A 27,318-nucleotide genomic window follows, 5' to 3' on the forward strand; every position below is an offset into this window, starting at 1 on the left:
AAACCAGACATTAATCTTTGGGGCAACAAATTTTATAACCATTATTTGAACCCAGCAAGTGTTATTATAAATAAACTGAGAAACGAAACATGATCTAAGATGATTTCATAAATTTGTTGACTACCACGTTGTAAACTAAACAAACATGGACAAAATAACATTTAGCTTTTCTCTAGCTCTCTATTCTCTATACTCAAAGGATGATCATTTTAAGGCACCATTATTCAAACTGAATTTCAGTAACACCAAAGTGCAAACCATATATTCATGAAGCATGAGAAGATTGCTTGCATTAGTGCTAATTATAAATGCGGTCGGAAAAACATTCTGCAAGACTACAACCGCAGAGGCACATTCTGCTACGACGTCAAATACTTCAATTTCACAGACTAGCACACATACATCGAGCACATCTTTCCAAACCACAACAATTACAACAACACCAACTCCATCACTACCAACAGCAGAGGTAAGCTCATCCTTTTCAAAGTAAACAATTGTTGTTGGTTAAGGCTACTTCTCAGTATAAAAGTGTCCGGCACTTTCACTGGAAATGTTTTCAGGATTCAGTAAGAACATACCTTCAGATTGCCGAAAAAAAGCCACCGTTGATTCCCATAATACGGATAGGGATTGAAAAAACAGACAAAAATGGAAAAAAATATGTACAAAAACATTTATTTCATTTCATAGTTAGACATACTCATGTTCCTTAATGAGAGGCTAGAGGGGCTAGTATCAATACCAAAAAGAATTAGAGATGATAACTAAGACTTATAGAAACAAAGTTTAAGTAGCGGGCATCTAAAATAGGGCTTTTTTATTTCGATTTTTCATGACTGCGTTCATTCTAGGTTGTTTTGCTGAGCACCTGCTGCTTAGAGCACTTCGAGCAGAATGAACGAAGTCAAAAATATCTTATGCAAAATGTCCAAAAAGCGGCAAAATGAGGTAAATCAAAGAATATTCATTGACGAAACCAAAAAATTAGAGCCTGAACTGACTTGGAAACGACATTTAAAAACCATTTGCCAAAAATTCCGATGAAAAGCTAGGAAAAACAGTGAAAAAGTCAAATAGCTGCATTTGAACAAAAATTTACTTTGAACAGAAAATTTGTTCAAATACCGTTTTCTCACGCCTTTAGAATTAGAGTGAAAAAAATGGACGTCCAAAAAGCACTCGCTTTTTGCTCACTTTTGCTTGATCCAAATCAATCCAAATTGACGTCAAAAATCTCTAAATATTGTGAGCAGACATTCGAAAAAAAGAAAAGCGCCCCATGAGAATTAAAATTCTTTGAAAAGTTAAAAACAAAAAAACAGGTCCGGAAGAAACAACTCGAAGCAATTAGATTAGGGAAACACTTAACACCAAAAACGAATAAGTTAATGAAATACTTAGCACAAAAAACCAAATAAACTAAAAAAAGAAAACTTATATCCAGACTCACATATCTAGACTCACATGTAGTGGCAAAACTGCGTTATCCACACTTTAAGCAAATTTAATCCACAACTATAAATGAAAGATATGATCCATAATACATTATGAATAACATATTGTGTCAACTATAAAACATTCGTAAAAAACTAACACTTGTCTCATTTAGTGCAATCCATTAGTATATCAGAGTTAAGCTGGTGATTAGCCATTATCAGATGAATGGTTTGAGTTCTATCCTCACTGATTCCAGTGAATGTATCCCAGATATAGTGTAAGTAAAGAGACCGTGTAAAAAACAAGTAAAACCAACTAAAATAAATTAACAACAAAAACCAGTTTAACTCTATAATTTCGTTGAACAGCTTCACTGATATATATGTTAGTTTAATTACTATAATTACAATTACCTGTTACAGTAAATTTACCCTTTCAAATCAGGTTAGTTTTACTTAAACATTTAGGGCAAAACTGGGCACAATTCTAAACGATCCTTTGTTAAATTGAAAGAGAATAAGCTTGAAACTATGCAAAAAAAGTAATTAACAGGAAAATCACTTAAACTAACAATTAACAAAATTATACACAAAGCAAGTTATTTATTGAATTTATTTTCACTTTTTCCTAAAAAAAAATAACTATAAATAGCTGTCAAATTTGTAACCGAGAGATTGGAAAACATCAAAGAACTCGGTACACAAATAAAAGTTAACTTCTTCGAATATCAAGATTTTCAAAAACCTTGATCCTACTTCTAATAATTCATTATACAAAAAAAATTACCATTATTTCTATTATAATATTGATATCTTGAAATCTGTTTATTATCTCTGTATTTTTTGATCCTTTAATCATTGTTAGCTTTATCAAATTTTTCTTTAAAAAAGTAATAATTTTTAATCATGATGGTAGTTTAAAACAATATTAACATAAAAACTTTTATCATCAAAGTTAATCAAACACCTTCTAGTTCGACTAGTTGTAGCCACGTATCATCTACTTTCTGAATTCTATTTTCAGTTACAGCCCTTTCTTTATCAAACATTAACGCATGCAAGAAAAAGTCTACCCTTATTTTTGCTTTATTCCTTTTTCTTTTGATAAACCACTTTTAAAAGTATATGTCTTTGGTTTTAAAACTATGAATTCTTCCAAAACGTCACTACTAAATTTCCGTTCAAACTTACCTGGAACATTTATTAGTCTTATCTGGGATATCCATTTTACTTAATCTAAATATTTACTATCAACTTCACCTTAACTAAAACTTGATACAAAACTATCAGTATCCATTTAATGTAATTTAAAATTTCTAAGTGAAGCTTGAATTATATCATCGAAAAACTCAAACATGTATTTTAATGAAATCCAATTCTGTAGCACCAAGATATATTGGTTTCGTATTCTACGATTCTCTTAACATATTCAGCTACAGTATAATCTTTATATCTGATGACATTTATACACTTGGGTTTCCTAACACTTTAAGTTATCTTCTATTCAACATTCAAAAATTTACTTTAAATATAAATTATTAGGTTTTTCAAACAGACCACTATTCAAAAACTTATAATTATCGTTTGGCTCCGTTCTTGCTATTAAGTATTTAATGAATATAGAATGTTGAAACATGTTATCCGTATAGGTATAAAAGTAATTGAAATCCATATAATAATCAAATATAAACAATATTAGATTGTGAAAGATCAAATTCAGCTCTTTTATGACTATTGGGTCGAATAGATTTGTCTCATTACATGACCTTAATTATATTTCATGGATTTTATTTAATATTATACCTATACGGATCAAAAATTTTAACATTCTGAGTATTTGGTATTCAAATTCATCATTCCTATCTAAAACCAGTTTCTCACTCTTACACTGATCCTTGTCTCTTCACAAACCCCCAATTCTTCAATTTCTGCACGTTCTTTTTATTGGTAATAATGCTAAGTTTCTAGTTTTATCATTATGTCCATCACTATACACTCAATCTCAAATATTCCAATAATCAATCAAAACGATCACTCGTATTTAGTACTTCATCTAGTGCTAAGTCAACATAATCAAAGCCCTTATAAGGTAACTTTTGCATTAATGGATAACCATAAACTATCAGCAATTATATATCATATTTTGCATGTATCACAATTACAAATATGTCTGATAGCTTGAAAAAATCGTTTTTCATTTGTTCTATTTGAATAGTATCTAGATTAACACTACTTAACTTATACGAACAATTTAAACCACAACCAGGAAGACCAAAATAATGTAAAGCGTTTAGGTCATATATAATTATATTTAATTTAACATTCGTAAAAACAAAACTAATAATTTAACATCGATTTCCATACTATCTAATGTATATACTCTTTACTTATCTTCTTACAATTATTTCTATTCAACTCATCAACATCTTGTGATGATAACTTGTATGCCAGTAAAGATTTGAGGTCTTTTCTAGTTAAACTACCTATAACTTAATCATATAAATCTATATCAAATTATTCATATGGATATAATGATTTCACATTACATTTGTATACATTAGCTATCTTATCTAAAGGCAGCTAATGTATACAAAATCTTATCTAAACAACCAACACAACATTTTAGCTTTACCATTACCTGATAGTAAAACAGAAACCTTTCTTTTATCTTTAAACTGATACAACTGCTATGAAGTTTTCTTGTTTATAACGAAAATTACAGATAATACATGCAGGACCTCTATATTTACCCGCTTCATGACAATTTTACTTTTGTTTTACATTCATTTGTACATATATGACGTATATTGTTAGCTTCAACATAATATTTTCGTGTAAAAATATTAGGTTCAAAAAAATTAAAATGGTATTTATTTTCCACATTTAAAATAGGTTCAACAAACACGCAAATACAATCTAAATCAAAGTACGACGCATATTCATTATTGAAACCGTAGCCTATACTAAATGGTATATGTTGGGATATCTTGACTGTTTGACTGTTTCACTTCTCTAATGTTACTTTTAGTTTCAGAATTAACTTTATTCTTCACTTTTTGGGTTTTATGGTCAATTATAAATTCAATAAATTTCTGCTAAGAACAAACAACTTTAGAAGTAATGGTAACCCTACATTCATGTTTACTATATTTAGAACCAGAATAAACCAATATGTACATTATCACATTTATGTCTAGTAGTAATTGGTCTTTCTAATAATACTTCAAAATTCTTAATTAGAACGGATTCGTTATTTCAAATCAAATTCGATATTCTTTATATTCTGAACTCTTTTGTAATAACACTACTATTACCAGCAGGTTTGTATATAGCAGCATATTATAATTATTTTATTTTAATTATATAATCACTCAAACTCTATTCACTATTCCAATCATAATTAATGTACCCTCAAATTTACATTAACGAAAGTCATTAATTTTAACAATGTATAATAAAGCTATGATACATAAACGTAAACAATTATATTTGATAATAAAAATATTCAATATAGCTTTCTTTTGCCATAAGATATAATGGTAAATCTACATAACTACCAATTTATGGTTTTGTTTCTTCTATGTTTACGTGTACTTTTTAAACTCCAATGAACTCAAAATCAACCAAAACCATCATTTTTCTCTCAAACTCTAACCATTGATTTAAACCAATAGGGTTACGTTTAGTTATATAACCATATGTTTGAAAGTTAACATCTGAAATTTCTACTACATAAATAGTACATAATCAAAAGCTTAACTTAAATTTTCTACATAACCACCACCAATCCTAGTTATATATAAATCTTTGGATGTTACAAAAATCAATATTATATTTATCATTATAAGCCAAAGTATCTCTTTTATGTACATTCATATGAGTTTCTAATCCTATATATTTATCAAATGATTTACAGCAATAACAACATTTACGATCATGTTTAACTTCAACTTTAGATTCAATATTAGATTCAACCCCAACATGATCTTTCAAGCGTTTCAAATGATCATCACTCAATTGGTGCTTATAATATTCTGTCAGAATCAAAAGTTATAAGAAAAATACAAAAACAACAATTATTAGCGTTCTCTACTTTATCCATCTTTAATTTTAAAGGTAAAAATTTTCAATATTTTTTGAATATATAAAAAATGACTGAATATGATTGTGAACTATGATCAAACAAACTTTAGATCAACTAAATGTGATAACTGTAAAGATGAGACATGGCGAAATTGTGGTGATAAATGTTTAGATTAACCATTTGAATGCTACATCTGCAGAGTATCTGAACAATCGAGATTATATCAATCACATTAATTATAACAATCTCAATTTATACATAACTGATATTAGGTGAAAAAACATCAACATATTAGTGGGTTTAGGTTTAAAAACATTAGAAGTAGACTAAATTTTTATCTTTATAGACAGATTCAGACATACTAAAGAACACTTTAAAGATTATTGTGATAGCTATAATATAACATTATAGTAAACATTACATGATACATATAATATTAAATTAGATGTTATATATAACATAGTATTACATGGCAGACATAATTCAGTATTACATGACAGATATAATAGAGTCTGATACAAATCAGTAACATAAACAATTATATATACTATGAAAAATGGGTACACTAGAAACAGAATTTAATAGAAAAACAATTTACTAGAAAAAGAGAATATAAAAAACATAGCTGGCAGATTGCCAGAAAATAGCCGCAATAGCTTTGTAGATAAAGAAATTTAATAGAAAAAGAATTTACTAGAAAAAGAGAATATAAGAAACATAGCTGGCAGATTGCCAGAAAATAGCCGCAATAGCTTTGTAGATCTGCAGTCTCAAAAAGACAGTAAAAAAGACGGACCAAAAATATTCGTCTTTTCATTGAAGGCTGATATGTTATATTTTGATTAAAAATCATTATAAATTTTTGCTGCTTCTATTAGCTGCTCTCAAATAGCCTTCATTCAGAGTGACACACGCCCATTTGACCTTATCTCTTTGAATTAAAGTAAATAAAAGCCAACTTCAAAGTGAGGAAGTCATATTTAAGAGCGAGGTAAGTCACTTGTGACCAAACCTTTAATCACGCGAATGAACACAAAAAACTCGCTCCACTAAGAGCGAAAAATGAATTCACACACGCACTTCAGTTGAAATTGCATGAACGAATGAATAAAAAGCCGATTTGAAGTGGTTGTGACGTCATTTGGTTGTAACAAAAATCGCGACGACGAAATAAAAAACATAGCCGGAAGAATTCCGGAAGCTACTCGAAGCATTAAAACTTCACTAACAAAACCGTAATTGCAGCGGAAGCCAATACTTTTTGTATTAAACCATTAACTCACTACCTCTCCAGGTCTTCTCTGAAAATTGGTGAAACTTAAACCACTTTCACCAAGAGAAACAAAATACAGCAAAATTTTATATCAGTGAAAACGTTTGGTAACGTTAAAAAACCGAAATAATTAGTGGTCAAAAAAGTGATAGACTGAAAAAGCTGACAAGGTTATCAATTGCCTTCAAATAATTCATGATTTTATTCTGAAAAAGATCGCGAAAGCAAACGGCAGATAATAATATTAGAAATTAAGTTAAATCTTTTCAAAAGAGAAAGCTCAAATTTGATAATCAGAAAACACCTATAGTTACACTTCTAATCACTGCAATTAAGACAAAAACAACACACACCTGTTCCTTGTTGTACATATGCTAGACAACATGATATCATACCAATTCAAAAATTAAATTGATCATAGAAAAGACATAAGCAGCAGAAGAATATTCAAAGGCAAAAAATCTTTTAATTTAATACCAAGGCCGGAAGAAAGTTGCAGTAAAAAGTCTTAAGTGGAAATTGCGGAAAAGGCTTGCTATCAAACTCTCAGTACTGCCTTATGTTGAATGCCTTATGTTGAAATCAAATGGAAACCAAAGAAATGACAAAAATCTAAGAAAAAACTGAATTCATTCATTTTTAACAACTGAAAAAATCAATATACCGAAAATAAATGTAGATGCCAGGACAAAGATAGGAAGATCCAAACTAGAATGTGAAGAATATCGGCACAATGTAAGAAACACCGTAACAAAAACACATTCTTGCTTTTTGAAAGTTAAAAATCGAATAAAAAATTCAAGAAAAACGAATACAGTTCATTGTTCAGCTTTCAAGACATAGAAAAGATAACTAATCATCCGATACAAAGATCTATTCTCCTGAAGAGAACCAAAAATAGGAAAAGCAGAACTCATAAATACGAAAAACTGAAACATCTTGCAAATAGTTTTAACTGTTTTACAAATGCTAATAGAAAGATACTAACTAAAATGTGAAGAATATGGGCACAATGTAAGGAACACCGTAACAAAAACACATTCTTGATTTTTGAAAGTTAAAACTCAATAAAAAAAAATCAAGAAAAACGAAAACATTTCATTGTTCAGCGTTCAAGACATATAAAAGATAACTAATCATCCGATACAAAGATCTATTCTCCTGAAGAGAACCAAAAACAGGAAAAAGCAGAACTCAAAATTACGAAAAATTGAAACATTTTGCAAATAAATGGTCAAAAAAACTTTTAAGACAGCATTTATGAAAAAGTTTTAACTGTTTTTCCAAAAACCTAACGCCAAAAAAATGATTGAATTTTTATTGAAACGAAATTAAAAACCCTCATGTTTCACAAAAAGACTATTTCTAGCAATTACAACCAAATTAAACAAAAAAACTGACGAAAATCGGAAAAAAACGGAAAAAATTGGATTAGCATATGTAAATTTTATAAAACAAAATTACATCGAGGTAAAAAGAGGCGTTGAGTATATGAATTATCAAAGAGAAGTTGCCATATTAACTGATTTTTGACAAAAAGACGGTTAAAAGATCCAAAAATGAAATTAATGGAAAAAGCCAAGAATTAACTAAAAAATCAAGAAATCTGTTTAAATTTCCAACTTGAAACGCATTTTCAGGCTCTGCAAAACACTGGAATCAATTTCCGAGCTTGACATTTCAATATAGTATCGAATAAGATTAATTTCTATAAGAAACCAAATTAAAAGCAAAAAAATTGGGCCACTTAGTCCAAAAGACGGCTAAAAACGGTTATCTATGTGCCATTCAGTCAAAAACTACTTTTCAAAGTCGAAAAGTCAATCACTAAACGAAGCGCATGATCAAAAAACGTCTCTCGCTTAGCGAAAATCTGTTCACCGAGACAGCTTTTCTCACTTTCGGTTTTAGGTCAAAATGCCGCGTGAACAAATCTACTTCCTGTAAAAAAAAACATAGCCAGTAGAATACCGGAAACGACTCGAATCGTCGTTCAAAATAATCTCTACCCTAACTTGGACAAGATCAGAATATCGAAAAAACACTAGAAATAACAATTATAGTAGACCAATATAACATAAAAAGCGTTAAAATTTTTCAAGTTCAGGGGTGTGGGTAGGTGCTGGTTGGGGGGGGGTTTGGTAGGTGGTGGTGGGGCGTGTAGGTAGGTGGGGTGTGGGGGTAGGTACATTCCGGGGGGCTGGTAGGAAGGTAGGTGGGGTGGGGGGGGTAGGTACGTTGCGTGGGGGGGGGGGGGTGGGTTAGGTAGGTACGTGGAGGGGGGTAGGTAGGTACTGGGGGAGGGGGGGTAGGTACGTTGGGGTTGGGGGGGGGGAGGTTATGTACGTGGGGGTAGTTTTTTGGGGGGGGGTACGTAGTTAAATGGGATCAAATTTTCTCAAATTGACCTCTTCACCTTGAATTACAGACTGTTACCAAGTGCTATACATTACAAACTAAGCTATTGTTAAAGTGCAATGTTCGAAAACAGAAGTCAACAAGCAAAAACGGAGGTAAAAGCTCGAATAGAAAGAAGTCAAAATTCAAGTCATGAACAAACTTGCTTTCTGCTAAAAAAAAACCTGTAGAATATCAATACTCCTCTTCGAATCGTAAAAACCTGTAGAATATCAATCCTCCTCTTCGAGTCGTAAAAAAGACCGAGAGAAAACCAATACTCCTCTTCGAGTCGTAAAAACCAAGAGAAGGCCAATAATAGTCTCAGCTATCGCTGTGCGGCTATTAAACAGACTACATGATAAATTTAGACAACAAGAATATTATAGTAATATAGAATTATTTGATTCTTTAACTAAAATATTAAATTTACAAAACCAGTATACATGGAACAAAATAGTATCAGGAGAAAACATTACAAGCTTTACAAGATAAAACTGCAGTATTAAGATCATTAACCTAATTGTTGTGATAAACTTATTAAATAGATTTGTTATGGCAAAATCCTTGTACTGGGGACCTCCAATGGGAGGGTTTTAGAGGCAAGGTTCGGGTATGGTTCGTTAGAGTCAAGGTCCGACTCATCACATCACGTCGTATCATTCTAACAGATTTCTATTTTAGAACAATTTCTTGTGTTTTTGAATGTTAGCAGGCTCCGTGAATGGGATGTTTTGATGCCAACCATCTTCCTTCATCACATCAGGTCGTAGCATTCTAATTGATTTCATTTTTAGAGCATTTTTTTGTGTTTTGAATGTTAGCAGGCTCTGTGAATGGGACATTTTGATGCCTACCTTCTTCCCTCCAGCTGCTCGGACTTGGTCTTGGGTACTTCTCGTACCAAATATACTCCTATCGAGGTGCTAGACTGCTAGATCTCTGTGATGTTATCAATAAATACCCAGACCAGAAGCTGAACACTGTTGTAGTAATTGCCGGCTTCAATGATCACCGTAGCAGTATTGAAACTTTCATAGAGCATTGGAAATTCCTCATTCAGCTGATTATTGTTAAATTTAGCCCAAATAGTTTGATTGTTCCCAAAGTTATACCCACCAGCTGTAATCGCCTCATAAATAAGAAAATCAGTGCCCTTAACTACGCTTTGTATAATTATATTGATTCTTGTGCCCTAAAGTTGTTTATTGTTTCACCCTCATTTAGAAATGTTCTTGAACCTAAGCTGTTCTGTAAAGACACCGTTCACTTCTCCTTTCATGGAAACCATGTTTTCACTATTATTCTGTTTAACATCATTCAATACTTTAAATATCGTTGCTGTTATTACTCTCCTGTAATTAACTTAATCTAGTCCCCCTCAGTGCAGCCTTCCCAACTCCTAGCCCGCAGCTTGATGGCTGATCAAACCCATTGTCCACTCTGCAAGGGTCCCCTACAGATAATACATGCAGGACCTCTATATTTACCCGCTTCATGACAATTTTACTTTTGTTTTACATTCATTTGTACATATATGACGTATATTGTTAGCTTCAACATAATATTTTCGTGTAAAAATATTAGGTTCAAAAAAATTAAAATGGTATTTATTTTCCACATTTAAAATAGGTTCAACAAACACGCAAATACAATCTAAATCAAAGTACGACGCATATTCATTATTGAAACCGTAGCCTATACTAAATGGTATATGTTGGGATATCTTGACTGTTTGACTGTTTCACTTCTCTAATGTTACTTTTAGTTTCAGAATTAACTTTATTCTTCACTTTTTGGGTTTTATGGTCAATTATAAATTCAATAAATTTCTGCTAAGAACAAACAACTTTAGAAGTAATGGTAACCCTACATTCATGTTTACTATATTTAGAACCAGAATAAACCAATATGTACATTATCACATTTATGTCTAGTAGTAATTGGTCTTTCTAATAATACTTCAAAATTCTTAATTAGAACGGATTCGTTATTTCAAATCAAATTCGATATTCTTTATATTCTGAACTCTTTTGTAATAACACTACTATTACCAGCAGGTTTGTATATAGCAGCATATTATAATTATTTTATTTTAATTATATAATCACTCAAACTCTATTCACTATTCCAATCATAATTAATGTACCCTCAAATTTACATTAACGAAAGTCATTAATTTTAACAATGTATAATAAAGCTATGATACATAAACGTAAACAATTATATTTGATAATAAAAATATTCAATATAGCTTTCTTTTGCCATAAGATATAATGGTAAATCTACATAACTACCAATTTATGGTTTTGTTTCTTCTATGTTTACGTGTACTTTTTAAACTCCAATGAACTCAAAATCAACCAAAACCATCATTTTTCTCTCAAACTCTAACCATTGATTTAAACCAATAGGGTTACGTTTAGTTATATAACCATATGTTTGAAAGTTAACATCTGAAATTTCTACTACATAAATAGTACATAATCAAAAGCTTAACTTAAATTTTCTACATAACCACCACCAATCCTAGTTATATATAAATCTTTGGATGTTACAAAAATCGATATTATATTTATCATTATAAGCCAAAGTATCTCTTTTATGTACATTCATATGAGTTTCTAATCCTATATATTTATCAAATGATTTACAGCAATAACAACATTTACGATCATGTTTAACTTCAACTTTAGATTCAATATTAGATTCAACCCCAACCTGATCTTTCAAGCGTTTCAAATGATCATCACTCAATTGGTGCTTATAATATTCTGTCAGAATCAAAAGTTATAAGAAAAATACAAAAACAACAATTATTAGCGTTCTCTACTTTATCCATCTTTAATTTTAAAGGTAAAAATTTTCAATATTTTTTGAATATATAAAAAATGACTGAATATGATTGTGAACTATGATCAAACAAACTTTAGATCAACTAAATGTGATAACTGTAAAGATGAGACATGGCGAAATTGTGGTGATAAATGTTTAGATTAACCATTTGAATGCTACATCTGCAGAGTATCTGAACAATCGAGATTATATCAATCACATTAATTATAACAATCTCAATTTATACATAACTGATATTAGGTGAAAAAACATCAACATATTAGTGGGTTTAGGTTTAAAAACATTAGAAGTAGACTAAATTTTTATCTTTATAGACAGATTCAGACATACTAAAGAACACTTTAAAGATTATTGTGATAGCTATAATATAACATTATAGTAAACATTACATGATACATATAATATTAAATTAGATGTTATATATAACATAGTATTACATGGCAGACATAATTCAGTATTACATGACAGATATAAAAGAGTCTGATACAAATCAGTAACATAAACAATTATATATACTATGAAAAATGGGTACACTAGAAACAGAATTTAATAGAAAAACAATTTACTAGAAAAAGAGAATATAAAAAACATAGCTGGCAGATTGCCAGAAAATAGCCGCAATAGCTTTGTAGATAGAAAAAGAAATTTAATAGAAAAAGAATTTACTAGAAAAAGAGAATATAAGAAACATAGCTGGCAGATTGCCAGAAAATAGCCGCAATAGCTTTGTAGATCTGCAGTCTCAAAAAGACAGTAAAAAAGACGGACCAAAAATATTCGTCTTTTCATTGAAGGCTGATATGTTATATTTTGATTAAAAATCATTATAAATTTTTGCTGCTTCTATTAGCTGCTCTCAAATAGCCTTCATTCAGAGTGACACACGCCCATTTGACCTTATCTCTTTGAATTAAAGTAAATAAAAGCCAACTTCAAAGTGAGGAAGTCATATTTAAGAGCGAGGTAAGTCACTTGTGACCAAACCTTTAATCACGCGAATGAACACAAAAAACTCGCTCCACTAAGAGCGAAAAATGAATTCACACACGCACTTCAGTTGAAATTGCATGAACGAATGAATAAAAAGCCGATTTGAAGTGGTTGTGACGTCATTTGGTTGTAACAAAAATCGCGACGACGAAATAAAAAACATAGCCGGAAGAATTCCGGAAGCTACTCGAAGCATTAAAACTTCACTAACAAAACCGTAATTGCAGCGGAAGCCATTACTTTTTGTATTAAACCATTAACTCACTACCTCTCCAGGTCTTCTCTGAAAATTGGTGAAACTTAAACCACTTTCACCAAGAGAAACAAAATACAGCAAAATTTTATATCAGTGAAAACGTTTGGTAACGTTAAAAAACCGAAATAATTAGTGGTCAAAAAAGTGATAGACTGAAAAAGCTGACAAGGTTATCAATTGCCTTCAAATAATTCATGATTTTATTCTGAAAAAGATCGCGCAAGCAAACGGCAGATAATAATCTTAGAAATTAAGTTAAATCTTTTCAAAAGAGAAAGCTCAAATTTGAGAATCAGAAAACACCTATAGTTACACTTCTAATCACAGATTACACAGAATCCTAGATTACACAGAATCACAGATTACACAGAATCCTTCTAATCACAGAATCCTAGAGTTACACTTCTTCATCTTATAAAAATTAAATTGATCATAGAAAAGACATAAGCAGCAGAAGAATATTCAAAGGCAAAAAATCTTTTAATTTAATACCAAGGCCGGAAGAAAGTTGCAGTAAAAAGTCTTAAGTGGAAATTGCGGAAAAGGCTTGCTATCAAACTCTCAGTACTGCCTTATGTTGAATGCCTTATGTTGAAATCAAATGGAAACCAAAGAAATGACAAAAATCTAAGAAAAAACTGAATTCATTCATTTTTAACAACTGAAAAAATCAATATACCGAAAATAAATGTAGATGCCAGGACAAAGATAGGAAGATCCAAACTAGAATGTGAAGAATATCGGCAAAAAGTAAGAAACACCGTAACAAAAACACATTCTTGCTTTTTGAAAGTTAAAAATCGAATAAAAAATTCAAGAAAAACGAATACAGTTCATTGTTCAGCTTTCAAGACATAGAAAAGATAACTAATCATCCGATACAAAGATCTATTCTCCTGAAGAGAACCAAAAATAGGAAAAGCAGAACTCATAAATACGAAAAACTGAAACATCTTGCAAATAGTTTTAACTGTTTTACAAATGCTAATAGAAAGATACTAACTAAAATGTGAAGAATATGGGCACAATGTAAGGAACACCGTAACAAAAACACATTCTTGATTTTTGAAAGTTAAAACTCAATAAAAAAAATCAAGAAAAACGAAAACATTTCATTGTTCAGCGTTCAAGACATATAAAAGATAACTAATCATCCGATACAAAGATCTATTCTCCTGAAGAGAACCAAAAACAGGAAAAAGCAGAACTCAAAATTACGAAAAATTGAAACATTTTGCAAATAAATGGTCAAAAAAACTTTTAAGACAGCATTTATGAAAAAGTTTTAACTGTTTTTCCAAAAACCTAACGCCAAAAAAATGATTGAATTTTTATTGAAACGAAATTAAAAACCCTCATGTTTCACAAAAAGACTATTTCTAGCAATTACAACCAAATTAAACAAAAAAACTGACGAAAATCGAAAACGGAAAAAATCGGATTAGCATATGTAAATTTTATAAAACAAAATTACATCGAGGTAAAAAGAGGCGTTGAGTATATGAATTATCAAAGAGAAGTTGCCATATTAACTGATTTTTGACAAAAAGACGGTTAAAAGATCCAAAAATGAAATTAATGGAAAAAAGCCAAGAATTAACTAAAAAATCAAGAAATCTGTTTCAATTTCCAACTTGAAACGCATTTTCAGGCTCTGCAAAACACTGGAATCAATTTCCGAGCTTGACATTTCAATATAGTATCGAATAAGATTAATTTCTATAAGAAACCAAATTAAAAGCAAAAAAATTGGGCCACTTAGTCCAAAAGACGGCTAAAAACGGTTATCTATGTGCCATTCAGTCAAAAACTACTTTTCAAAGTCGAAAAGTCAATCACTAAACGAAGCGCATGATCAAAAAACGTCTCTCGCTTAGCGAAAATCTGTTCACCGAGACAGCTTTTCTCACTTTCGGTTTTAGGTCAAAATGCCGCGTGAACAAATCTACTTCCTGTAAAAAAAAACATAGCCAGTAGAATACCGGAAACGACTCGAATCGTCGTGCAAAATAATCTCTACCCTAACTTGGACAAGATCAGAATATCGAAAAAACACTAGAAATAACAATTATAGTAGACCAATATAACATAAAAAGCGTTAAAATTTTTCAAGTTCAGGGGTGTGGGTAGGTGCTGGTTGGGGGGGGGGGGGTTGGTAGGTGGTGGTGGGGCGTGTAGGTAGGTGGGGTGTGGGGGTAGGTACATTCCGGGGGGCTGGTAGGAAGGTAGGTGGGGTGGGGGGGGGGGGTAGGTACGTTGCGTGGGGGGGGGGGTGGGTTAGGTAGGTACGTGGGGAGGGGGGTAGGTAGGTACTGGGGGAGGGGGGGGGGGGGTAGGTACGTTGGGGTTGGGGGGGGGGAGGTTATGTACGTGGGGGTAGTTTTTTGGGGGGGGGGTACGTAGTTAAATGGGATCAAATTTTCTCAAATTGACCTCTTCACCTTGAATTACAGACTGTTACCAAGTGCTATACATTACAAACTAAGCTATTGTTAAAGTGCAATGTTCGAAAACAGAAGTCAACAAGCAAAAACGGAGGTAAAAGCTCGAATAGAAAGAAGTCAAAATTCAAGTCATGAACAAACTTGCTTTCTGCTAAAAAAAACCTGTAGAATATCAATACTCCTCTTCGAATCGTAAAAACCTGTAGAATATCAATACTCCTCTTCGAATCGTAAAAACCTGTAGAATATCAATACTCCTCTTCGAGTCGTAAAAAAGACCGAGAGAAAACCAATACTCCTCTTCGAGTCGTAAAAACCAAGAGAAGGCCAATAATAGTCTCAGCTATCGCTGTGCGGCTATTAAACAGACTACATGATAAATTTAGACAACAAGAATATTACAGTAATATAGAATTATTTGATTCTTTAACTAAAATATTAAATTTACAAAACCAGTATACATGGAACAAAATAGTATCAGGAGAAAACATTACAAGCTTTACAAGATAAAACTGCAGTATTAAGATCATTAACTAATTGTTGTGATAAACTTATTAAATAGATTTGTTATGGCAAAATCCTTGTACTGGGGACCTCCAATGGGAGGGTTTTAGAGGCAAGGTTCGGGTATGGTTCGTTAGAGTCAAGGTCCGACTCATCACATCAGGTCGTATCATTCTAACAGATTTCTATTTTAGAACAATTTCTTGTGTTTTTGAATGTTAGCAGGCTCCGTGAATGGGATGTTTTGATGCCAACCATCTTCCTTCATCACATCAGGTCGTAGCATTCTAATTGATTTCATTTTTAGAGCATTTTTTTTGTGTTTTGAATGTTAGCAGGCTCTGTGAATGGGACATTTTGATGCCTACCCTCTTCCCTCCAGCTGCTCGGACTTGGTCTTGGGTACTTCTCGTACCAAATATACTCCTATCGAGGTGCTAGACTGCTAGATCTCTGTGATGTTATCAATAAATACCCAGACCAGAAGCTGAACACTGTTGTAGTAATTGCCGGCTTCAATGATCACCGTAGTAGTATTGAAACTTTCATAGAGCATTGGAAATTCCTCATTCAGCTGATTATTGTTAAATTTAGCCCAAATAGTTTGATTGTTCCCAAAGTTATACCCACCAGCTGTAATCGCCTCATAAATAAGAAAATCAGTGCCCTTAACTACGCTTTGTATAATTATATTGATTCTTGTGCCCTAAAGTTGTTTATTGTTTCACCCTCATTTAGAAATGTTCTTGAACCTAAGCTGTTCTGTAAAGACACCGTTCACTTCTCCTTTCATGGAAACCATGTTTTCACTATTATTCTGTTTAACATCATTCAATACTTTAAATATCGTTGCTGTTATTACTCTCCTGTAATTAACTTAATCTAGTCCCCCTCAGTGCAGCCTTCCCAACTCCTAGCCCGCAGCTTGATGGCTGATCAAACCCATTGTCCACTCTGCAAGGGTCCCCTACGTAGGGGAGGCGTCTGGTGTCATACATGTTATAATGCAGTGGTCTAGCCGCAGCGAAAGATTGGACCGAAAACTTCAGCTGCAAAAACTGCTCTGAGATCACCGCAGCCACCGAAACAGCAATCGCAACGCCGGCACCACACAACGCTTTGACCGTTCCCGACACTGCACTCATAGATCCTGCAACAACGCACGCCCCCGAACGTTCCGTCGCCGCAGCATCGAATAATTTTTGGGACCACTTCCAGCCTCATCACGCGGTAACAGTGCGCGAAATATACCGCGAGGTCGTCACTTGGAAGCCCTCGTTTTTCACGCTCGGTAAGAACAAGACAGGGGAACAGTTCGCCGAAGCCCTTCACAGTGTCCTCTCCCTGATTGCCGTAAACACGGATAGATCCGATTCACCTCTGACCTTCTGTATGATACTTCCGCACCTAGCCCTCAGTCGAACAAAGAACACGCACGATGGATCGAACAATAAGACCATCAAGCGCAGACTGCAAGCATGGTACAGCTTCAACTTCTCAGAACTGTTCTGTGAAGCGAAGGCAATCCAAATGAGAATGAATTCAAGGAACAAACAGCAGCACTCTGACCTCAAGATGTTCAACGATTTCATGTCTCGTGGTAAGATCAGTAATGCTATTCGCGTTCTTTCGGATGAGCACAAAGGCGGCGTGCTCGCACCTACCGATCTCATAGACGGTAGACCGGTCCTCGAGATATTACGCGACAAACATCCCGAAGGTCAACCCTTGGAGCCCAGCTGCATTCAGAGCGAACATCCACGCACGCTTCCTTACCACCCCGCTGTCTTCGACAAAATCAGTGCCAGGCTCGTCCGAAAGCATGCAATGAAGACTCATGGCAGTGCCGGGCCTTCAGGTCTCGATGCCGATGACTGGCGTAGACTACTTTCTGCTTTCGGGCAAACCTCCACGAACCTGTGCAAGCTTGTTGCCAAGTTTGCTAAGAGGCTGGCAACGTCCACAATACCACCGGATGACTTGATTACATACAATGGTTGTCGACTAGTGGCTCTGGATAAATGTGCTGGTGTGAGAACTATTGATATTGGTGAAGTAATGCGTCGCATCACCGGACGCATAATCGTCGACTGCATCAGGCAAGATCTAACATCCCTCGGTGGAACCATGCAACTGTGCCTGGGCCAGAAATGTGGCATAGAACATGCCATACATTCGCTTCGCCACAGTTTTGATGATCCCGAAAACGAAGCAATTCTTCTAATTGATTCCAAAAACGCTTTTAACGTGCTCAATAGACGAACAGCATTAGAGAACGTGAAAGCCTTATGCCCATCTTTGCATGTTGCCTTACAGAATTCCTATAGCCACCCGTCTCATCTCTACATCGGTAAGTCGACCATACTGTCTCAGGAAGGTACGACACAAGGCGATCCCCTTGCGATGGCAATGTATGGAATCGCAATCCTACCCCTAATAACAAGACTTCATAATGACTCTTTGACACAAAAATGGTATGCTGATGATGGTAGCGTCGTCGGTAAGTTAAAAGATATCAGGGCACTCTTCGACAAGCTCACTGAGCTCGGTCCCAAGTATGGATATCTTGTCAATCCTCCGAAGTGTCAGTTGATAATTAAGCCAGGAGGCGAGCGCCAAGCGTCAACTGTGTTTGCAGGCACAAATGTGGAAATCACGCAGGGCGCTCGAGTCCTGGGATCAGTTATCGGAAGCTCTGAGGCCAGTAAAAATTTCCTCAAAGATGCAGAAACTAAATACACAAAAAGTTTAGACAGACTTGGTCAATTTGCTCTCACCTCTCCCCAGAATGCCTATGCATGTTTGACGAAGGGGGTTCAACAGAAGTTGAGCTTCCTCTCGCGTACTACACCTTCCATGGACGGGGTTCTGGACAAGGTGGAGGAGCGGCTTGGCCGAGTCATACCGAACATCGTCGGCAAAGAAGTAATCCAAGAGGAAAGAACTTTTTTCTCTCCCTCTGAATGGGTGGGCTTAACATCGCCCTCCCACAAGATCTTCACAAAAATCTTGAGCAATCAGTTGAACTCTCAAGACCATTGGCGTCATTCAATAATATTTAACAATGTGAAGTAGAACAAACCAAGATCAGTCTCAGACAGAAAGCAGACAATCAACGTGAACTCATCTCGAAAAAATCCAGAATCGAAAACAATCTACCAGAAATGAAGTATACCATCCAGCTGGTCTCGGAGAAAGGAGCATCAAGCTGGCTTAACGCGCTTCCGTTGTCAAAACATGGTTTTGACCTCACGAAGACTTCCGTGATGGAATAGCACTTCGCTACACCTGGGAAGCGAAGAACACACCAGCCATATGCCCATGCGGGAAAGAATTCAGCCTCACCCATGCCCTCCATTGCGCCAAAGGCGGTTATACGCACCTACGACACAACAAAATTAGAGATGTGTTTGCAAACCTGATGGATGACGTTTGCCACGATGTACAGATAGAGCCAAAACTTCAGTCGCTCGATGGAGAAATTTTCTCGAGTAATTCCACCACCACTGATGATGACGCTCGACTGGACATCAAGGCAAACGGTCTGTGGGGCTCCCGCTTTAATCGCACTTTCTTCGATGTGAAGATTTTCAACCCTCATGCGAAGAGCTGCCCTAAGACCATAAAAGATGCATACAAATATCACGAGAGCATCAAGCGAAATAAGTACGAAGAGCGAATCCGCGAAACCGAACACAGCAGCTTCAATGCACTGGTTTTTGCTTGTTCGGGTGGTGCAGGTCCATCAGCGTCGCGCGTTATGAAACAACTCGCAACCAAGATCAGCGAAAAACGCGGAGAGCCGTACGCCGACACTATAAGCTACATCCGAACGAAAATCAGCTTCGCACTTCTGAGGAGCTGTGTTCTCTGCTTGAGGGGATGTCGTGCCCTCAAGCCTCGTGTTCTCAGTGAGACTTCGATTAGCGCCGTCGTGGAGGAGGGAAGGCTGCACTGAGTGTTTGGCTGCTTATCTTTATTCATTTGCTTATTCATTTTTATTTTAATCCTACCATTCTAGTTCCCTATGTGTGCTATATATATATATATATATATATATATATATAGGTGCTTTCCTCTCCACTTCTTTTTTATTTTTGTGACTGGGCCGTCTTTACACTGTCTGGAGGGGAACAGCTTGGAGTGCAGCATCCGGCTAATAAGTGCTACTCATCATGCCCTATTTTTCGACCTACATCCATCGATGCCGGATGGTGTACACGGCCCTTTATTGTCTTTATTTTAATGCTGCAAAAAAAATTAGAAATCCAATTACCTTTAACTATACTAGATGTATAGGGCGACGTAATCACAGGAAACAATATGATTAGTATTCTAGTAGAAATGGGTAAAAAAAAAACAAAAAACAATTAGAACAAAGAAACAATTAGGTCGTAACATTATGTGCGAACGCACATTACCGAGCCTCCTTGTCTATTTGGGAACTTGTTGAGGATTTAGTTGGATAGTAAAAGCAAGCTGCAATTCTAAAGATATGTAACCAGACGAAAACGAAGTAACATTTGCTGAATTCCGTTTCTATTAATGTAAAAAAATCGGATATAAAAAAGCGACAAGAGACGCGCTTTTTAATGAAAACAATTTATGGACAAGCAACTTTGTTGGCAATAATTTAATAGCAAATATCTAGATTACCATCAAGTTAAATCAGTTCGACTGTCGAAAAAGATTTGAAATCTGGAATTTTCTTGAAATGAAAACCTGAAAATGAGAACCACTTTTCTTCACCTTGTATAATTTCTACAACGTCTTTTAAAGCTGAAATATGTTTCTTTTCTGTAATATGAAGTATCTGTTCCAAATCCGCTTTACTAGGAATTCGAAAGCATTTTCGGAGAGTAAATATTCCACAGCCTCCTTACTGAAAATATGAAATACCTTTATTGTTCCGACCCCATTTGGGGGGGGGGGGGGGAACTATATACTCAAACGGGTTTTTTTGTTCAGTCAATTTTGGCCGATCGATATATCGTACAGAAATTTTAGTGGTATCATTAAAAAGCACGTTCAGCGCAGAATTCAAAATTAAAGACTTTTGAAATTCGTTTTTTTTTCGAGGAGTCATCGAGGTTTAAAGTTTTGTGTGAACACGTGATCTTTGGCATGATTTTGTCCACTTTTAGTAGAATTTTCGTTCAAATTAAGACTTTTTCGATTAAAAAAACTATTGTGGTCTCATAGGGAAGTTTACTATCAAAAAGTTTCATAATTTTCTTGATATTTTTAAGTCACCTAGAAGCTATTCACTTTTCATATCGTGGTTCCGTTATTGACAAACCTCATTTACAGTCATATGAAGCCAAATGAACCAAAAAATTCGTTTTCAAGCAACAAGCAATCGTTTACGTTTTTTTTGGCTTCGACTCTTGAGTTTTCGTAACTTTAATTGAGATTTTCAACTTCTTTTTTACGTTTTAAAATTTTTTTGGAGTCCCATGGCATAGAATCGTTTATTAAAAGTACAATAGGTTTCGTACTTAGCTTTAAGTGAATCCTATATAGTGCATTAGATGGACAGCTTATGGCTGTTAGGACTTTGAAATTAAATTTTCAGAAATTTTTTTCAACATTAACTAATCATAAATTTAATTTCGTGAAATGTAAGTCATCCTCAAAAATCACAGGACCCCTTTCCCTCCTACTGCAACTCAATCTAATATGGTTAGCAGTTTTATCTTCTAACTGTTGGTCTTTTGGCTTCAATGCCACAAGATTTATAAAACTTTCAAAATTTTTGAATAATTTCGTATTATTGATTCCTTTTGAAATCTTGTCACGTTATCTTAATATTGATAGGTACAACTGCCTTAGAGAAGACGTTAAATGGATCATAGACAAAGTTTTCCGAGAAATAAGTATGGTTTAAACTGCTTCGACAATTTCCTCACACTTTTCTACTGAACGTTTTGGTTTTTGCTTATATTTATTGTTGTTCTCATAGTGATAAGACTTATAGTGATGTCTTATTGATTACCCAAGATTAAAAAATATCCTTAGCCTCCCATTGAGGCGTAACTGAACGTATTTATTGACATCCGTTGAAACCTATTGAATTTAATGCCTGACGATCCTTTAAAAATATTTTTCGAATTTTTTTTGAAAATTAACTAATCGTAATTTTATTTTCGTTACTGTAGGTCAGTCTCCGTGATGTCAAGACGCCTTCCAATTCTAATTCAACCAGAATTTAACTAGTTAGCGGTTTTATCTTCTAACTATTGGTTTTATGACTTCGATGCTTGAGTTTTCATAATTTTTTTTTTAATTTTGGACTTTTTTGTAATGTCGGTTACTTTTGAAATCTTATCACATTATCTCATTATTGATAGCTAAAATCGGCTTAGAGAAGACGTTCAATGGACCATCGATAATGTTTTCAGAGAAAATCTTATGGTTTAGATAGCTCCGATATTTTCTTCCCGCACTTTTTTACTGAATTATTGGATTTTGCCTGTATTTGTTGTTGGTTTCATAGTCAGTGATTAGTTGTAATGTCATATTGAAGACTTATGAATGACAAACATTTTGTTGTACTATCGAGGCATAATTTAGCGTATTTACTGGCTTCCGTTGAAATCTATTGAAATCAATGGCGTTGATACTACGGGTTTTTGCAAAAATTTCGTGGTTTTTATGTATTTGTTCATATTTCTCTGATTTTTTGCAGTCATAATGTTAAAAAAGAAGAATCCCATTGCTGTTAACAAATTAATTGAAAATAGAAAAGGTTCTACTGAAAATTTCATTTTTAGTGGCTTTCCGCTTGACACTTTTCTACTGAATCTTTTGGTTTTTTTATATTTATTGTTGTTCTCATAGTGATAAGACTTATTGTGATGTCTTATTGATTAACCAAGATTAAAATTATCCTTAGCCTCCCATGGAGGCGTAACTGAACGTATTTATTGACAACCGTTGAAACCTATTGAATTTAATGGCTGACGAGACTTTAAAAATATTTTTTTTCGAATTTTTTTGAATATTAACTAATCGTAAACTTATTTTCGTGAACTGTAGGTCAGTCTCCGTGATGTCAAGACGCCTTCCAATTCTAATTCAACCAGAATTTAACTAGTTAGCGGTTTTATCTTCTAACTATTGGTTTTATGACTTCGATGCACGAGTTTTCATAATTTTTTTTTTTAATTTTGGACTTTTTTGTAATGTCGGTTACTTTTGAAATCTTATCACATTATCTTATTATTGATAGCTAAAATTGGCTTAAAGAAGACGTTCAATGGATCATCGATAATGTTTTCAGAGAAAATCTTATGGTTTAGATAGCTCCGACATTTTCTTCCCGCACTTTTTTACTGAATTATTGGATTTTTCCTGTATTTGTTGTTGGTTTCATAGTCAGTGATTAGTTGTAATGTCATATTGAAGACTTATGAATGACAAACATTGTTGTTGTACTATCGAGGCATAATTTAGCGTATTTACTGGCTTCCGTTGAAATCTATTGAAATCAATGGCGTTGATACTACGGGTTTTTGCAAAAATTTCGTGGTTTTTATGTATTTGTTCATATTTCTCTGATTCTTTGCAGTCATAATGTTAAAAAAGAAGAATCCCATTGCTGTTAACAAATTAATTGAAAATAGAAAAGGTTCTACTGAAAATTTCATTTTTAGTGGCTTTTCGCTCGACACTTCTCGCTCATTTTTTTGAATTTGTTGTTTTTGCCTGTTTTCTTTGTTCTTTATGTAGCCGTAAAATGCTGATCGATCTCATTAGCTTGTAATTTAGTATTGAATGAGTGATGTTACTCGAAGCAGTCAGTTTATAGCGAATAGTCATAAAGTTTATGATAATTTACATTTTCAAAAATTTAGCAATTTTTCAGTTTTTGTTCTTTTCGTCAAATTGTAACCTATTCTCATCATTGAGAGGTCCCAACCAATTCCTTGTATTTCAAAAATTAACATAGATACTGATATTATGTCCTAATTGATGTTTCGATTGTTGGAAAATATGAGTTTTTATAAAAGATTTTTAAGTGGTATATATGTTCCTTTTTCTCTTCTTTTAGCACATTCGGGTAATAACAGATCTCAATGATTTTCAAATGTGGCCCAATGAATTTTCATTATTTTTCAGTATATTTTTTGTTGAATTGGTGGAAATATAAAACTGAAATAAAAAAAAACATAATACTCAGATGATAGTCAATGATTTTAATGGCTTCAATAATTTGTGTTTTAGCAAATAGTTTGTAATTTTTTGAGTTTTTCTTCATCTTTAGTACGTTCCCATGGCCTAGTCTAACCAAAAGCATTTCCCATTGGTTTCATAATGACTTTTTAGTACATTTATCATGAATTAGTTCGTTATAAGCTAATGATTTTTAATACTTTTGAAATTATTTGGTTTAAAAAAAAAGATTTAAAAAAGTTTAAAAATGTCGCCTAATTGTTTATTCTCTTTGTCGACTTGTTACCTAGTCTGATTAAGGAAAAATTCCATCTGCCGTAAATTGCTGAAAGGTCTCGTAAGTTGTCGATTGAATGACTGATGTTACCCGAAGTAGTCAGTTTATAGCGAATAGTCTTAAAGTTTATGATATACATTTTCAAAAATTTTTCAGTTTTTGTTGTTCTTTTCCTCAATTTGTAACCTATTTTTTCATCATTGAGAGGTCCCGTCCAGTTTCTTGTATTTCAGAAAATAACATATCTACTGATATTATTAGTCAGTGAAATTTTGTTTTTTGGACAAAATGCGTTTTTATAAACGTTTTTTGAGTGGTTAGTTTTTGTGTTTCTTTTTCTCTTCTTTCAGAACAATCGCGTAAAAACAGATCCCAATGGTTTTCAAATGTGGTCCAGGTAAACTCATTTAACCTCTCAGGATAAATACGTTAGCTGAATTGGTAGCAATAACAATTGAATTGAAATACATAATATTCAGATAATAGCTAATGATTTTAACGGCTTCAACAATTTGTGTTTTCGCGAATTGTTTGTAATATTTGAGTTCTTTAGTCCGTTCCCATGGCTTAGTCTAACCAACAACAGGTCCCATTGGTCTCATAATGACTTTTTTACTAAATTTTTTAAGAATTATGTTAAAAGCTAACGATCTTTATGACTTTTGAATTTATCTGGTTTAAATAGTATAACTGATTTTTGACTGTCGCCTCATTTTTTCTTCTCTTTGTCGAATTTTTACCTTGTCTCATTAAGGAAATTTTCCATCTGCTGTATAGTTAGGAAAAAAAGTTTGTGTAGTTAAGGTTTTATCTGATTGCATTTTGACGTCGTTACTAGGTGCTTTTAAATTTAGATATTGAGTTTTTGCCTTGAAATTTGTTTTTGCATATTTTGTTGTTTGTTTTTTTTCTCGAAGTCTTTTTAATGGCAGATCTCGTGATTGTTTTTATGAGGAATGGCATTATGTAATTCAATTAGTTACGCTTTGTAACGAATTTTTAAAGTCAAACATCTATTTTTGTTATCTCTTCATTTGGTTGACAATTAAGTCAAAAATGTAGATGAGCTCGGGTCGGAACATCATGTGCAAACGCACATTAATGAGCCTCCTTGTTCTCTTTAACTTTCTCAATTAATAACGTGCATAATCAATCCGTTCATCTAGTCAAGCATTCCGCTAGAAACTTTTTACATCGCAAAATTTGTTTGCAGCAAACAACGTCAACATCAGATGATTCCATAAGGGCGAAATACGTGAGTCAAGCAACCATTATAGCAGTGATTGGCACTGTCGCATTTCTGCTCATCTTGTACTTCGGGTACCGTAAGTATGACCGACAGAGGACCAGGAGCCGATCCTCAATACCTTTTGCACCTCTTGAACCCGAAGATGATGACGAGGACCTTCTAGCGCTTAATGAAATGACTATCAGCACAGGTTACTATTAGTTCCAACCCACAAGGTTTATACTAACCCAAAATTTTATGCCAGGGGAACTTATGAGGCTTGAGGCAGATCGACATTGTTTGAGAAGAGAAATAAAAGCGGTATCAATGAAAAGCTTTTTAATTTCAAAAGTGAATTTATTTCAAAAGAGAACAAGGCCGTGGTGCGTGTAAGAAAACGTCAGTGTTAGAAAAATTGCTTTGCACAGCAAACCGAAATTTAGCTTGTATATATCCACTATCTTGAATACCATCATTTGAACTGTTATGATTTAGGAAAAATTTTGTGGCAGATCTATACGGAAAATGACAGAATTAAAAATAAAAATTGAACTGGATGTTTGCAGTGTAATTGACAAACTGAATGATCGAAACCTACTATGACTAGGGTTAATCACGAGAATGAATTTCCTTCTTTTATGAGTAAGAAACTGAACTGTCACCAGAGTGCACGTGATAATCTTTGGACTAAGTTTTAATCTGTCAAGTACAATATCATGATTTAAAAGTTTTTCTGAATATTTCATGCTCATAAAAACCTATAAGTGGACTGCAAATATACTGATTCAGAACTGAGTTGCCCAGTTAGTATGAGAATGTAAAGATTCAGCGCTGAACTGACCTGGGACTAGGGTACGGGTAGGGAATTTCGAGGGTTAGAGAGAATATATATGATGCAACTTTGCAACAGGGAACTCTCAGCCCTCAAATGTGAACGAACCAGAAGCCAATATCAGTTATATTGACGAGGCCCAAGACGGTCCAGATGAAAGTGCCGAGTACAATCTACAATTAGACACCACTCGAAAACGCACATCATTCTCTACAGCTGTTCAATTGGAAAATCCAGAAGACGATGAACTAATATTTGTTATTTAGGGTGTACACATATTAGATTGTCAAGGAACTGCTTGAGGATGTTAGGACAATAGATCGAAAGACAGCAGATCGAAAGCGAAAATTGGGACAATAGATCGAAAATCGAATTATTCAAGTTGCGTGTTGGCCAATCAGATTTGAGCGCTCATTTATTATACAACAACATGTTCTGTTGTGATATTTTGTTCGGTTGTGATAGATTCATTTCAAGTCCCACGGGCCGCTAAGGTATGGCCATGGCTCGCGAAGTATGGCCATAATGTGGTAATAATATTGCAGCTCGCAAATAATGCTTAA

The 27,318-nt window shown here is 33.9% G+C and overlaps 2 protein-coding genes across 2 annotated transcripts in view; both read left to right on the plus strand.

Moving 5' to 3' along the window:
- Positions 1-142: 142 nt before the first annotated feature.
- Positions 143-27,160, plus strand: LOC142358606 (uncharacterized). Its single transcript, XM_075410048.1, has 3 exons — positions 143-469; positions 25,909-26,134; positions 26,834-27,160. Exons 1-3 carry the CDS (start codon positions 275-277, stop codon positions 27,019-27,021), a joined length of 609 nt encoding a protein of 202 aa, XP_075266163.1. The 5' UTR covers positions 143-274; the 3' UTR covers positions 27,022-27,160.
- LOC142358604 (protein FAM76A-like) overlaps positions 16,275-27,318 on the plus strand; it is a 606,005-nt gene continuing 594,961 nt past the window's right edge. Inside the window, exon 1 of the mRNA XM_075410045.1 lies at positions 16,275-16,298. The gene's annotated coding sequence lies outside the window, so the exon portion shown is untranslated. The remainder of the gene's footprint in view (positions 16,299-27,318) is intronic.

This window comes from Convolutriloba macropyga, chromosome 2, assembly GCF_964194025.1.
Source record: "Convolutriloba macropyga chromosome 2, txConMacr16.3, whole genome shotgun sequence".
Taxonomy (NCBI): Eukaryota; Metazoa; Xenacoelomorpha; order Acoela; family Convolutidae; genus Convolutriloba; species Convolutriloba macropyga.